Source organism: Macadamia integrifolia, unplaced genomic scaffold, assembly GCF_013358625.1.
Source record: "Macadamia integrifolia cultivar HAES 741 unplaced genomic scaffold, SCU_Mint_v3 scaffold1019, whole genome shotgun sequence".
In the NCBI taxonomy this organism is placed as follows: Eukaryota; Viridiplantae; Streptophyta; class Magnoliopsida; order Proteales; family Proteaceae; genus Macadamia; species Macadamia integrifolia.
The window spans coordinates 182,116-195,617 of record NW_024868056.1 but is presented as its reverse complement, the minus strand read 5'-3'; the positions used below and the strand labels follow the sequence as shown (position 1 = coordinate 195,617).

General features: G+C 38.1%; 2 protein-coding genes across 2 annotated transcripts in view; one reads left to right on the top strand and one right to left on the bottom strand.

Annotated features, from left to right (window-relative positions):
* The window catches only part of LOC122062403 (DNA mismatch repair protein MSH7), a 42,879-nt gene that overhangs the window by 12,805 nt on the left and 16,572 nt on the right, over positions 1-13,502 (bottom strand). Inside the window, exons 13-15 of the mRNA XM_042626020.1 lie at positions 7,471-7,665; positions 2,625-3,041; positions 2,229-2,325 (exon numbers count right to left, since the gene is read on the bottom strand). Of these exons, the coding sequence (XP_042481954.1) occupies positions 2,229-2,325; positions 2,625-3,041; positions 7,471-7,665 (709 nt within the window). The remainder of the gene's footprint in view (positions 1-2,228; positions 2,326-2,624; positions 3,042-7,470; positions 7,666-13,502) is intronic.
* LOC122062399 (50S ribosomal protein L12, chloroplastic-like) lies at positions 9,417-10,112 on the top strand (the record flags this gene model as incomplete). Its single annotated transcript, XM_042626014.1, has 1 exon — positions 9,417-10,112. A coding segment is annotated over one exon (636 nt), but the record flags the coding sequence as incomplete, so codon positions are not given.

Here is a 13,502-nt window from a genome sequence, read left to right as displayed (position 1 = left end):
GGAGATGCACACGAGAATCCAGTTGACAAAAATGAGAGGACAGGAGGACATGGCAAGGACTGTAGAAATGAAATCCCATTTGATGGATCGAATGCTTTGCGAAAGTCGATATCGAGGAGGGCTACTGGGGAGTGGGATTTTATATCAAACCAATGGACAATCTCATGACAGAGAATGATGTGATCGGCAATACTCCAACTAGCAATGAAGGCAAATTGGTTCCACTGAAAAGCAAGTCGAGAACAACCTAGAGACAATTAACAAGGATTTTTGTAATCAATTTATACAAAAGATTACAGAGGGAGATGGGTCTAAAGTCAACCATTGAGGAAGCAGCTTCTTTGTTACGGATGAGACAGAGGAAGGTTTGATTTATGTTATGGATTTGGGATGGGCTAAAGAAGAAGCTTTTAATGGCTTTAGTTAGATCGTCGCCAATGATATCCCAATAGGAGGAGGAGAAGCCCATGCTAAGCCATCAGGGCCAGGAGCATTGTTGGATTTGTGGGAATGGACCGCTGACTGGATTTCCTGGTCCAAGGGGATAGCTGAGAGGGAGGGGAGGAGGTGATTTGGAATGAATTTGTTGAGGGGGACGGCGGGATCGTGGGAGAGGAGGGGGGAGGAAGGGTTGCAGAAGTTCTCAATGAAAAGTAGGACATTGCTTTTGACTTGATGGTTGAATGGTCAAGAATGATGGAGCCATCTCTAGCCTGAAGCTAAGGAATGGAATTGGAGTTGATCCTCACTTTCAAGTATTTGTGGAAGTAGGAGGAATTGGAATCTCCAAGATCTAGCCATTTGATGCGAGATTTTTTATTAAAGAAACTTTCTTCTTGATCCAAAAGGGAGGCAAGCTCTAGCGAGATATCTTTCTCTTCAAGGGCCAGAGAGTGATTGAGGGGATCATAATGGAGCCGGAATTGGATGGATTCAAGCTTGTTTCTGCAAAAGGAAACCTGAGAGGAGATGATGCCAAAGGTGGAGTCCTAATCCTTTAAAGCAATTTTGACATTCTTAAGCTTGTAGGTAGAGGTGATAAGGGGAAAGGAAAAGGACCAGACGGGCTTCTCTCATGCTGACTTAATGACTGGGAGAAAACCACGGTGGAGCGCCCACATGTCAAAGCACTTACAAGGCTTAGGCCCAAAAGAGATATAGGGGTGGGCAAACAAGGAGATAGGGTTGTGATCAGAAATGTTGGGGGGTCAAAAGTGACATGGGAGGAGGGAAAAGAGGAAAGCCATGCTTTAATGACAAGAACTAAGTCTAATCTGCAGGCAATGTGGTTCGCACTAGCTCTTTTGTTGTGCAAGTTAACTTAATGCCAGACCATCTGAGATCATTGAAGCTAGAATCCTCAATGCAGGAGTTGGAGGCCTCAACAGAAGAGGAGTTGATGGCCAATCCTCCTAACTTTTTATGGGCATAACGGACCACGTTAAAGTCCCTCCCCAGCCCCAAGGAAGGAGCCAACTTGAGTGGCCAGAAGCCTAAGATCATTCCAAAGAGGAACGCACTCAGGGGCTCGGTTGAGACTAGAACAGTAAAGAAGAGGGAGCTACCACTACTATAGCAGCATGAATTAGGAGGAAGAAGAGACTTTAAATATTTGGATCTTATAGGGATTCCATAGGATCCAAATTCTACCATTCAGGTTAGAGGAATAGTTGGAGAGGAGGGACTAAGAAGGGGCAATAGAGGAGGCAATGTGAGAGGCATTGTCTTCGGGGACCCTAGTTTCGAGGAGACAACAGAGAACAGAGCAAGAATCTTTGATTAGAGAGCAAATCTCAGCTTGCTTGGCAAAGGAATTGAGACCCCTGACATTCCAAATGGTCCAGTAATTCATTGGGGGTGGGAGAATGGAGGGAGGCAAAGGAGCCTCAGAGAGACTAAGGGTAGCAAGGGCAAGGCAGGGCAGGACAGGAGGGAGGATGGCTTCTATGCCGCCTGACGTAACTGATAGGGGGAAACTTAGGAGCGGAGGAGTGGGGATTAGCAGGAGCCGAGGAGGTGGAAGAGGTAACCTTAATATGAAGTGTGTTAGCCGCTAAAAAAAAGGTGATAATAGAGGAGAGATGGATGTTGGAGTCCTTGCAAAAAGGGGAAGAGGACCTGTAAAATGAAAACTTTACCAAAGGCCAATATATTTGATACATGTATTGTCAGTCTCAACTGATGCAAGCATGAAACATAAAATTTATGACTCAATAGAAAGAACTTACTTTCGCCAGTCATGATCCGATCAGTGGCACCAAGTCGAGTGAAAATAATATCCACAGGAGAAAGAACAAGCATCTTACATGGCACATAGCAGCCCAACTGCAAAGGAAAATAAAAAGATATGAAAAAGAATTACAAATTAAGATATTTTAGTGCTTCAACATTAATGTTAGCTATTAAATACTAAGAAGACTAGCAATTTCCAACTGATTACACTTGAGAGATTTTGAGTGGTTGGATCTCACCCAATTTCATTTATAGATCCTTTTAGGTCGAGAATTTGATATTCTCACTCAAATTTGATTTCCGTCTATACAAATTTTGATCTACCAGCCTAGTTATTGCCAACCACGCCCATTAAAATCCAAAGTGCTTTAGGTACCAGAAGTCAAACAAACCTGAGCTAGTATAACAGCAAGACATGTGGCACGCATCAGAGTTGACTTTCCACCCATATTGGGTCCAGTCAATAGCAAAGTATGGGGATGATAGCCTGTAGCATCTTCACCAAGATGTATGTCATTAGGAACCACTGTGCCCCCATTTTCTCCAAAAGCGTAAGGATGCCACAATCCTTCAACTTTAAGTAGAGGTCCTCTAATCTCTTGGCAAGAAATCAAGGGCCTGGCATCAGTGGGCAGGAAAGCAGGTCTGCACATAGACCCACTCGAAGAATTTGCTGTCACTGTGAAGGAGCGTATAACGTCAATATAGTTCAATGCCTGGATGACTTGAGACCATTGAGTTGCTCTTTCAATAAACAATTCAGTCAGCACGGACAGTGTCTCAGCATCTGAGTCTGCCACTTCATGGTCCTAGTACCAGATAGAAAGAAACAATATGCTCAAAGTGATGACTGTGGTGTAAGCACTAACCAACATTTATATAAAAGAAAGTTAATTTAAAAAGTGATATTCAAAAAGTGATATAAACCAAGATCATATGCAAATGAAAAACAGTTATATTTAAGTTAATTTAAGAACCATAAACCTTCCCAATTTCTCTGTCTTCACACCACTCAAAGAAGGTCATTTCAACCATAAACCAGCCTTTTGGTCTAGTAACGGTTGGTAGGGATTTTGTGTTTTATTATTTTATTAGTAGTTTCCTAGTTTGATTCAGTTTCCATTTCAGTTTTAGGTTGAGAATAGGAGTTTTCAAATTTATATATGCTTGTAATTCAATGAATAAATCAGAGTTGAATATGGAATGTAATTTGAGACTTTTGGCTCATGGGTTGTGAGTTGACAACGCTGTGGTTCCTTGTCCTCTCTCTTCCGCTCTTCTTTCAAGGTTTGTCTTCCTCCCCATTCTTCATGCCCTCTTTCCAGCAGTAAAACAGTCCCCGAAGTTTGGGGTCGATATCCTTCATCCCCTTCCCCTTCTTACTAAGCTTTTGGGTGGGAGTTTCTCTACCTAGGCGACCAACCCTTAGGTCCTTAATCGCTGAACTAACCCCGTTGTGAGAACCAAATAGGAAATCATTTCTGAACCTGTTGTGTCAAACCAAATTTGGAACCATTGAATAGGCATTTCTTTTATGTTGTTTTTCTAAGTCTATTTAAATATTTGAATTTAAGCTTTAACTAATAACTTAATGTGTTAGCCTAGTGGTTGTGACTTGAGTGGGTAAGAGGTTAAAGAGGGGTGAAGCAAATTTAATATCTAGTTGGGCTTAATTTATTAGAAATAACCTTTGGGATGGCTTATATATGTCTTGGGCCTTTAGTTCTAAGGGTTTTCTTTGTTATTGGCCACTTTGATGGGCCTACAATAAGGTTATGGGCTAGGCTTACGGGATTAGTCAAGTAAGAGTCTTTATTTCTTTATTTTACTTGTTATAAAGTGTTATAATTGGATTGAATTGTGTTTACATATGATATGTGATCATACTAGTGAATAAAATTTGGTGATGATAGATGTTATTGCCTGATGTATTTGTAGAGGCAATTTTGGGAATGTTGCTTCAATAGTTTATCGATACTTTCACATGTGTAATATGAAAAGGGTTATTTAAAAAGGGTGAATATAAAAAAGGTGATTTTGTGAAAGTGTGGAGAGAGAGTGAGGGTAAATAGATTGTCCCATACTGTGGAAAGTAATTGCCACTCAAGAGGCAATGTGTTCCATGGAACCGCAAAAAATTATAGTCACAGAGGGGTGACGACAATGTGATTGTGTGATTTGTAAGGGGGCCATGTTTTCCCTCTCGGAGACTAGGCAGTGGAATCCTATTTCCCTCGGTGCTGACTAAAGTGATATAGAGAGAAATCAAGTGAGTGTTTTACTAAGATAAGTTAGTTTGTGAAAAACTAAAATGCTTGCTTTAAACCTTTGTGATTTTTTATTGTTGTTATTGTGTTGTATTCTTGCTATATTATTTCTTACACTGGGCTATCGAACTCACCTCATTATTTTAACAGCTTGAGATTGAGGTATGCTTGGAGCGGAGTTTGAGAGCGATTCAAAGATTTTCCTTACAATTTACTGCTTTATTTTCTAATATGGATGTATTAAGGACAATTTTGAGATGTAAACTCTGATTTTAAGGTTTAACATTTTTTATTTTAAAGAAAACAAAAATTAACTAGGATATACCTTAGATTACCACCAGTAGGAGTTATTTGAGATTTATAACAATGGTTAATTATTTTCATTAAGACTTGAATCTGATGAATTTAATTATGCGTGATTTTGTGAGTGTTGTCGATCATTTGATCAGCGCCCTTGAGGGTTGTACCTTTACCAGTACATGGGTTTGGGTCGTGACACTTACTGTCCTATTGTATTTCCGAGAAATTTCTTGGTTTGTTAAGAGAGTTATGAGTTGGGAATCAGACCCTAACATTTCGGATTGATCTATGATCACATAAGAGAGCTCTCACTTGGAGCAGATTCAGGTTCCCGCTGGCTGCCCTTGTCAAGATGCTGAAGACAACCTCCCCACGTAACTAAGCGCATATTCTCTATATTTACACATAAGCCCCTACATTTATGAGTTTGTTAATTTCGTTCCCCATTATTTTGAGTTTCTTTCATTTTGGTGGGCCCATAGCAAACCACAAATAAGATTTTGGGTACCCGGGTTGCTTTAGTAAAATAAGTTTTAGCGAGGATGAAAATAGGCAAGGCATAAGGCCCTAATGAAGTACCAATAGAAGTGTGGAAGAGCTTAGGAAAATGTGGTTTATCTTGGCAAACAAAGTTATTTAACAAGATTATGAGCACAGGGAAAATGCTAGTTAATGAAGGAGAAGCATTGTGGTTCTGATTTACAAGAATAAAGGTGATATTCAGAGTTAACTATAAAAGCATAAAACTAATGAGTCATACTATGAAATTATGGGAGAGGGTTATTGAAACCCACCTGAGAAAATAAGCTATTATTACGAAGAACCAATTTAGTTTTATGCTAGCAAGATCCACGAAAAAATCTATTTACTTACTTAAGAGACTCATGGAAAGATTTAGAGATTGCAAGAAGGATCTCCATATGATCTTTATTGACCTAGAAAAAGCTTATGACAAAGTCCCTAGAGAGTTATTCTAGCAGGTAGTAAAAGAAGAGAAGTGTTTCAACTAAATACGTGGACATAATTAAGTAAAATAAAGACAGAGTATATGGTGTGTAACTTTAGTTACATAAGGATGGATAATGACGTGGTGAAAATTGATAAGATGGAGGTCCAGCAAACTGTTTATTTTAGGTATCTGGGTTCAATCATAAATAAAGAAAGTGATATAGAGGATAGCGTTTCATAAATAATTAAAATATGATGGATGAAGTGGAGAGGTGTGTCCAAAGTGTTGTGTGATCAACATATTACTTTAAAACTTAAAGGAAAATTTTATAGGACAGTTATACGACCGGCTATGATGTATGGTGTGGTGGGTAGTTAAGAAGCATCATATAAACTTAGTGTAGTAGAGATGAGGATGTTAAAATGGATGAGTGGTAAAACTAAGAAGGAAAAGCAAGGACCGATCATAGTAGAGTTGATTTGGGAGTAGCTCCAATGCATGCTAAGCTACAAGAAAGTCGTTTGAGGTGGCCCGGCCATGTTCAGTAGAGGCCTTTGGATGCACTAGTACGGAGGAGTGATTTGATTTAGATTGAAGGAACTAAAAGAGCTAAGGGGCAGACCTAAAATGACCTTAGGAGAAGTGGTGAGAAAAGACATGCATAGCTTAGGTCATGTATCAAGTATGACGTCGAATAGAGCTGATTGGAGGGCAAGCATACATATAGCCGATCCCATTAGTTGGGATAAGGCTGAGTTGTTGTTGTGCCAGTGTTGCTTTAAATCTTTAATCAGCTATTCAAACCTCAACCTTTTTATTAAGAAACAAGCTCATTGTATCTAATGAATGCTCAGTTTAAGAGTTCATATTTACCAAGGGCTCTTCAGTTTTCACTGAAAATTCCTGAAACTGGAGAACTCTATAAACATTCCAGTGAGATGGAAGTTGTTTTACCAATTTTAATTATTAAGCTTGTAGCATCTCTTATTCCTCCATATACTGAAGGAATTGATATCTTGAACACACGACTAAGACCACCAACCCTATAAGGGAGTTGCAACTTTGAAGAATTCTATGCACCCACCAAGAGTCGCAAAGCCAGCACATTCCCCAAGGCATAAATTATATCGATTTTTTTTTTCTTTCAGGGAGGGTTTGGGAGAGGAGCTTGCAAGAAATCTTCAAAGTCCAACAAACACCCGCTCGAAGGTTAAAGAAATTACGCAAAGGATTCAGAACCCTAAAGCAATATATAGATGATGGTAAGGTTGTTCCATTGCAACCTAGTGGTTGCGGGGCCGAGTCAGGAAACAGCCTCTCCGTGAAGCGGGGGTAAGGATGCATACATTATGACTCTCACTAGACCCCCACAATGGTAGGAGCCTCGTGCACTGGTTACACCCTTTCTTAAGGCACTATATGAAAGACCTACCTTCAAGGTCAAAAGAGGTAAGAAGCAAGTCGACATGATTGCCCAAGAAATAAGTTACAGATCTGAACTCAGATATAATAAACAGGGTAATATCCCTTCTTTCGACTATGGTTTTAGTCATACAAAAGCTTGCTAAGGCTATTTACAAAGATCAAGGATACTTCTACGTAGTACGTACAGGAAGAAAGAGAGTGCCCAATAATGAAGCATAGCAAAACCTATTTTTTTATGCACACAGGACATGCCAAAGTACTGCACATGTGTCCATAACCGTGTGGAGTAAATCATACCTGGTATTTTGGGAAGTCATTATCCACAGCTGCTTCTAATTGCGTAAGAAGTTCATTAAGCTCTTTAACACCACATAATAATGGAAGGTCCAACATTTTTGACAATGACGAAAATCCATTCTTTTCTTTGTTGAAAATATTTAACAAGTCCATCCCAATTCGAAGCCCTTTAATAAGAGATCCAAATGCCTTCACCTGAATGACACCAAAGGTAATATATATTAAAAAAAAAAAATTAAACAAAGGAGGTTGTCCAATAGTTTCACCTTTTAATTATAACAATTAAAATAAGTGATGCAGATTCTTCACCAAACTAGGCTTGTTTTATTAGGAATAAGGATAGGGTTCCATACACGTTGGGCCTTTGATCCCATGTGTTTTGAGTATAATAGGCCACTTTTATGGGCCTAAACTAGGGGATCTAAGGTTACATACAGAATTCACTGATTTGTTTCTTTTTTCATTAGTTTCCTTTTAAGTTGGGTTTAATTTAAGTTATTTTCTTATCTTCATAGAACTCAAAGTGTTACAAATCTGGTCTACTTATACAGGTATTTAAATTATCTACTCTCTTAAATCTGTCATGAGAATAGAGGATTCTGTTGACCTTTTCTGACTCCAGCAACTTCCTATGATTTAGTATATGGTTGGTGGACTTTGTGAGGTTTATTCCAGCTCTGGAAAGTCTCTGTTTGGTCACCTACTGATCTGCCCTAAGAACCCCTAGATGATTGAGAGCGACAGCTTGTTCTGGTTTGGCCTGCTGTATAATCCGACTTCCTATGCAAGTGTTTGGGTTGGTTTATGGTTGTCCTTTGATTAAAAAATTCTGCAGTTGTGAATTGGTTGAAATAACAAATTATAACCTGGTTAAAATCAGGTATGAAATTTAGTACAAAATTTATGAAACCTGGCCAAAACCAGGTATTTTTTTTCATGGAAAAGTTTAGAGATTGCAAGAAGGATCTCCATATGGTCTTTATTGACCTTAAAAAAGCCTATAACAGAGTCCCTAGACAGTTAATTTGGCATATATGAGACAAAAGCAAGGATTAATGCAAAATTATAGTCATGGAGATCAACCTTGGAATCAAAAGGTTTTAAGATAAGTAGAATGAAGCACTGTGATGGATGCATAAATATTTAAAGTTAGGGTGTATTTAATGACTTAATGAGTTAGCCTAGCGGTTAGTACATTCACTAATTAGAGGTCCTAGGTTCAAATCTTGTTAGTATAGTAAATAAGGGAGTTTTATTTAATTGAAATTCTTTTCTTTTACTTCTAAGAATCTTTTATTTTATTTTTAAGATTCTCTCTTATTGATTTAATTAAAACATCCTTTGTTGACCCCACCCCATTTACACAAAACATTAAGTTAGAAGTATTTATTTTTTTCCACCCCATTTACACAAAACATTAAGTTAGAAGAATTTATTTTTTAAAAACATCCTTTGTGGACCCCACCCCATTTACACAAAACATTAAGTTAGAAGAGTGAGAGAGAGAAGGGAGAAAGGAAAGAAAACAGTACCGTGAGAAAGAACAGAAAGAACATAGAAAGAAAGAAAGAAAGAAAAAGGGATTTTGGAGTCTACTCTTCTGTTTTTTAGGGCCCGTTTGATAACGCTTCTGCTGTTTCTGTTTCAAGAAACGGCAGAAACATAAATTTCCGTTTCTGGGAACAGAAACAGAATTTTGGGTGTTTGATAAACTTTGTTTCTTGAAACTCTTATTAGCGGCCATACGAGTCTCTATGCATGTGGTTAAACCTAGGTTTCTGGTTCAACACCGACATTCAAAACAAACACCAGAGTTCGATTGTTATCACGGGTGAAGGAAATGGATTCATTCAATACGAGGATATCGGCAGTGATGAGAACAGAGTCGTTATTGAAAAGGAAACCAGCTTTGGGATCAAGAATTGTGGAAGAGGTTTACTACATGAAAAGGAAACCAGCTTCGTTCGCCGACTTCGACTCCATCCTCTGCGTGTCCTTCCCATTCTTCCACCTCTTTCCCGAAGCAAACCCTAGATTTCCCGATTCGAAGCCCCAAATTGTCCCGCAAAGCCAACTTCCTTCCCCCTATTTGCGCCGTTGCCGTACCAGAGAAAGTAGAGAAGATTGGAAACGAGCTCAAAAACCTAACCCTAGAAGAAGCTCGCAGCCTCGTTGACTGGTTACAGGAAGAGCTCGGTGTCTCCGCTGCTGCCTTCGCACCGGCGGCTGTTGCCGTAGCGCCTGGTGCCGTTGCCGATGCGGGACCAGCCGTCGTTGAGGAGCAAACGGAGTTCGATGTTCTTATCGAGGAAGTGCCGAGTAACGCGAGGATTGCAACAATTAAGGTCATGAGAGCACTTACGAATCTGGCGTTGAAGGAAGCGAAGGAGTTGATTGAAGGATTACCGAAGAAATTCAAGGAGGGAACCTCAGAGGAAGGGGGTGTCGATCTTCGAATGAACATGATAAATTTTCATAGATTTTTAAGTTGGTGTGTCGGTCGATCGTGGAATTGTGCCCCTTTTTTGTTTCGAGAAACAAGCGAAACAAGTAAAACTTGTTTCGTCATTCATGTTTCTTGAAGCATAAATTGTTATAAATTTCAATTTATGTTTCAAGAAACAAGTGGAACAGAACACTTTTACCAAACGGTATTTATGACGTTTCTGTGTTTCTGAGAACAAGAAAACACAGAAACACGTTTCTGGTTACGTTATCAAACGGGCCCTTAGCTTTCTTCAAGTAATGATGTTCTCTTTTCTACTGGTTTTTCTTTTGGGACCCAATTGAGGTCTTATTTATCAAATATGGGACCCAAAGCGTGACCCAAATCTGATATTATTTATAAGTCTGAGATTTAATTCATTGGGAACATATATATATATATATATATATTTTACTCGATATGGGATCCAATAAGGGACCCAAACCGTGACCCAAATCTGAAATTATTTATAAAGGTCTGAGATTTAATTCATTGGGAACACACACACACACATATATATATATATATATATATTTGGGACCCAATATGGAACCAAACCATGATCCAATATGGGACCCAAACCGTGACTCAAATCTGATATTCTTTATAAAGTCTGGGATTTAATTCATATGGACCATATGTATTTTTTTTTTTGGGACCCAAATTAAATTAACAATTATTAAGACCTTGTGTTGGTTAGATATGGCAAAGACTTTTAGGATTCTCTAGGCTGCCTAAGAGGGGCAATTGGGAGACCCAAACTCGTATTTCCCTAATTGTTTATGATGAGCACATTTATGTGAGAAATCTAGGGTAGTAAAACATGCATTTTACATATTTAGAATGGAGCTACCTTGGGTTTTAATCTCTTTTTGCAAGTTTTATATTTTCAAGGCCTTAAGGACTATCGGGTGCTATATCTCCAATTTTACACGTAAAGAGGTCCTATTTCTTTTCATAGTTGCGAAGAGGACGAAATTCTGAGCAAGATGGACGTGTTCAATTAAAAGTACACATTCGTTTGGTCACCCGTACAAGTGATTATTCTTTTCGGGCCAGAAAAAGAATAATGGATCAGAACAGAACCGAGATGCAGAACCAGCCCGTCTGCAATTGTCTAAGAGGTACAAGGAATACTCCAAATACCAACAAGGATCGACGGACCACATCCTTAAGTGATTGAAGATTCGTTTTTGGTAACAACAACTACCTAGTGTAGTTGGTGAGCTATGGCGTACAAAATTCCCTTACTCACCAAGAGGTCTCAAGTTCAAATCTCATGGTTGTTTTTTTTCGAGAATTTTGTTGAAGATTTCCTGCTTTTCACTCACTTAAAGCACTAAGGGCATGGAGGGGATTTCCACATCAAATTAGAAGCAAGGAAAATCGTGGAAGCAAGAAGAGAAGAAAAAAAAAGGAAAGAAAAAAAAGGGAGAAATAAAGATTGTCCAAATCTTCTCTCTCCTCCACATCATCACCAAAATATTGTCCAACTCACACAAAGCAAGAAGAAAATCGTCCCTACGAGAGAGAAAAAGAAGAAAAATAAATTAGAAAAAAAAGGAAAGAAAATAAGCAAAAAATTATAGGAAATTTCTCAAAGTTTATTTCTCTCTTCTCTCTCCTCCACCTTAGCACTTTTGGTCTCAAAAGATCTCACAATCAATTGTGGGTTTCTCTCTTTTAGGAAAGAGAAAATTGTTACCCTACCTCCCCATTCCCTATAAATACAACTCATGTAAAAGGAAGAGAGACAATTCATTCTTCTTCTAGTTTTTTTTAGTTGCTCTCTCTTTCTCTTGCTCTCTCTTTAGTTTTAGTTCTTCTTTATCTTTTTTTTAATCACTTTTGTAATAGCTTTTTTTTCATTTCAATTAATGTAAGCACTCTTTTATTTTTATTTAGCCCTTTTATGTTTATGATTTATGCAATTGAGTTGTAATTTTTTAAGTTATAGTTCTAGGCTTAGATCTAGGTGACAAGATCACGAGCCGTGAAGCAATTTTTTTTTTTCAAGATTTATTTTCTCTAATACTAGAAATTTCAGATTTGGTTTATTCCAGATCTGGTTTTTAGTACTGGTAGTATCTCAAATCGATCAAGTTTTCAGTTCAAGGGTTGAAGTTCAAGTAAGTAGGCTCCTTCAGTAGTCTTCTCTCCCCCCTCTCATTCCCTCTTCTGACTACACTTTCTTTCTTAATTTAGGATTTTAATTTCAATCGTTACATTATTGTTATCCCTTTCCCCCAAGGTTCATGGCTAGTGTATGTGTTGGCTTTGCCCCTCCTAGCCATAGAACCATCATTTTATTGTTTTTATTTTAATTGCCTCCCTTTCCCTTAAGCCAAGTAGAGTAACCCTTGTAAGAGTGACTCTCTGGTCAAGCAGGGAAGCTCATATTATGATGCATCCCTCAGGCTAAGTAGAAAAACCTACTTGTGAGTCTCTCTCTAGCTTTATCCCCTTTCTTTTACTTTATTTTTATTTCAGCACTTTTTTCCTTTATTTATTTATTTTTTTTAATTGCGTGGGTTGTTTATTTTCAGTTATTTATTTATTTAATTTTAATTGCATGGCTTGCGTCTTTAAATTCTTAGATGACGAATGGTTAAGACTTTATTTTAGATACATATGTTTAGGACGGTAATTAAAATTAGATCACAATCATTAATCGGTTCACTTTCGCATTATTAAAAGAAATAAAAAATAAAGTGGTTGTTCTCCCTGTGTTCGACCCGTAGCTACACTGATCCGTACGCTTGCGGTTACATTTTAAATCTCATACAGTTTACAATCCGAGTATCCGACTGTTAACTTTTGGGTATACTTTGGGGGTTAGTAGAGCCTTCCTAAGGGAGGTTTCAATCTGAAATCGGAGACCATATGTTCAGCGGATTGAGAGTATCAGAGTAATTTCAAAATTACTTAAATCTGAAAGTTTCACTCTAAGATTGTAGTTTTCCTAATTACTCCTTGACCACTCAGATGATCATTCTCATCTTCGGAAGGGTGATAATACGTGTTGAAGGGAATTGTTTCCTAGAGTTTGACCTAAGTCTGAGAGGGTTGACTTTTTAGGTTGACTTTTGAGGAAAAAGTGAAGTATTTGAATTAGTTTTGAACTGGGAGATTAATGGGAGATGTAATTAATTGCAGGTAGTGTTTGACGTGAACATTCAGAGCTTGGAGGGTAAAAGTAGCAGACTTGCAGGTTGAGGTAAGTAGATTATAGTGGGGTTACACCACAGATGTGTGGTCTAATTGTATGATGAGATGTTATGTATGCTTGTATTTTATACTTATTCTGAATTGTGTTTATTTGTGATATGAATTCATAGGAGTGATTGATAAGTGATGAAGGTGATTATTACCATAATGTATATTGATGTGATTTTATGTGAAGATTTTACCTATGTGTTTTTAAAGAAAGTGATTTTGTGAATGTGTGAAAAGAAAGTGTGTGAGGGTAAATAAACTACTCCGTACCAGACTAGAGAGGGGTGTCCCGTTGAGCCACAGTGATGTATATTTAGTCACAGAGTGCTGA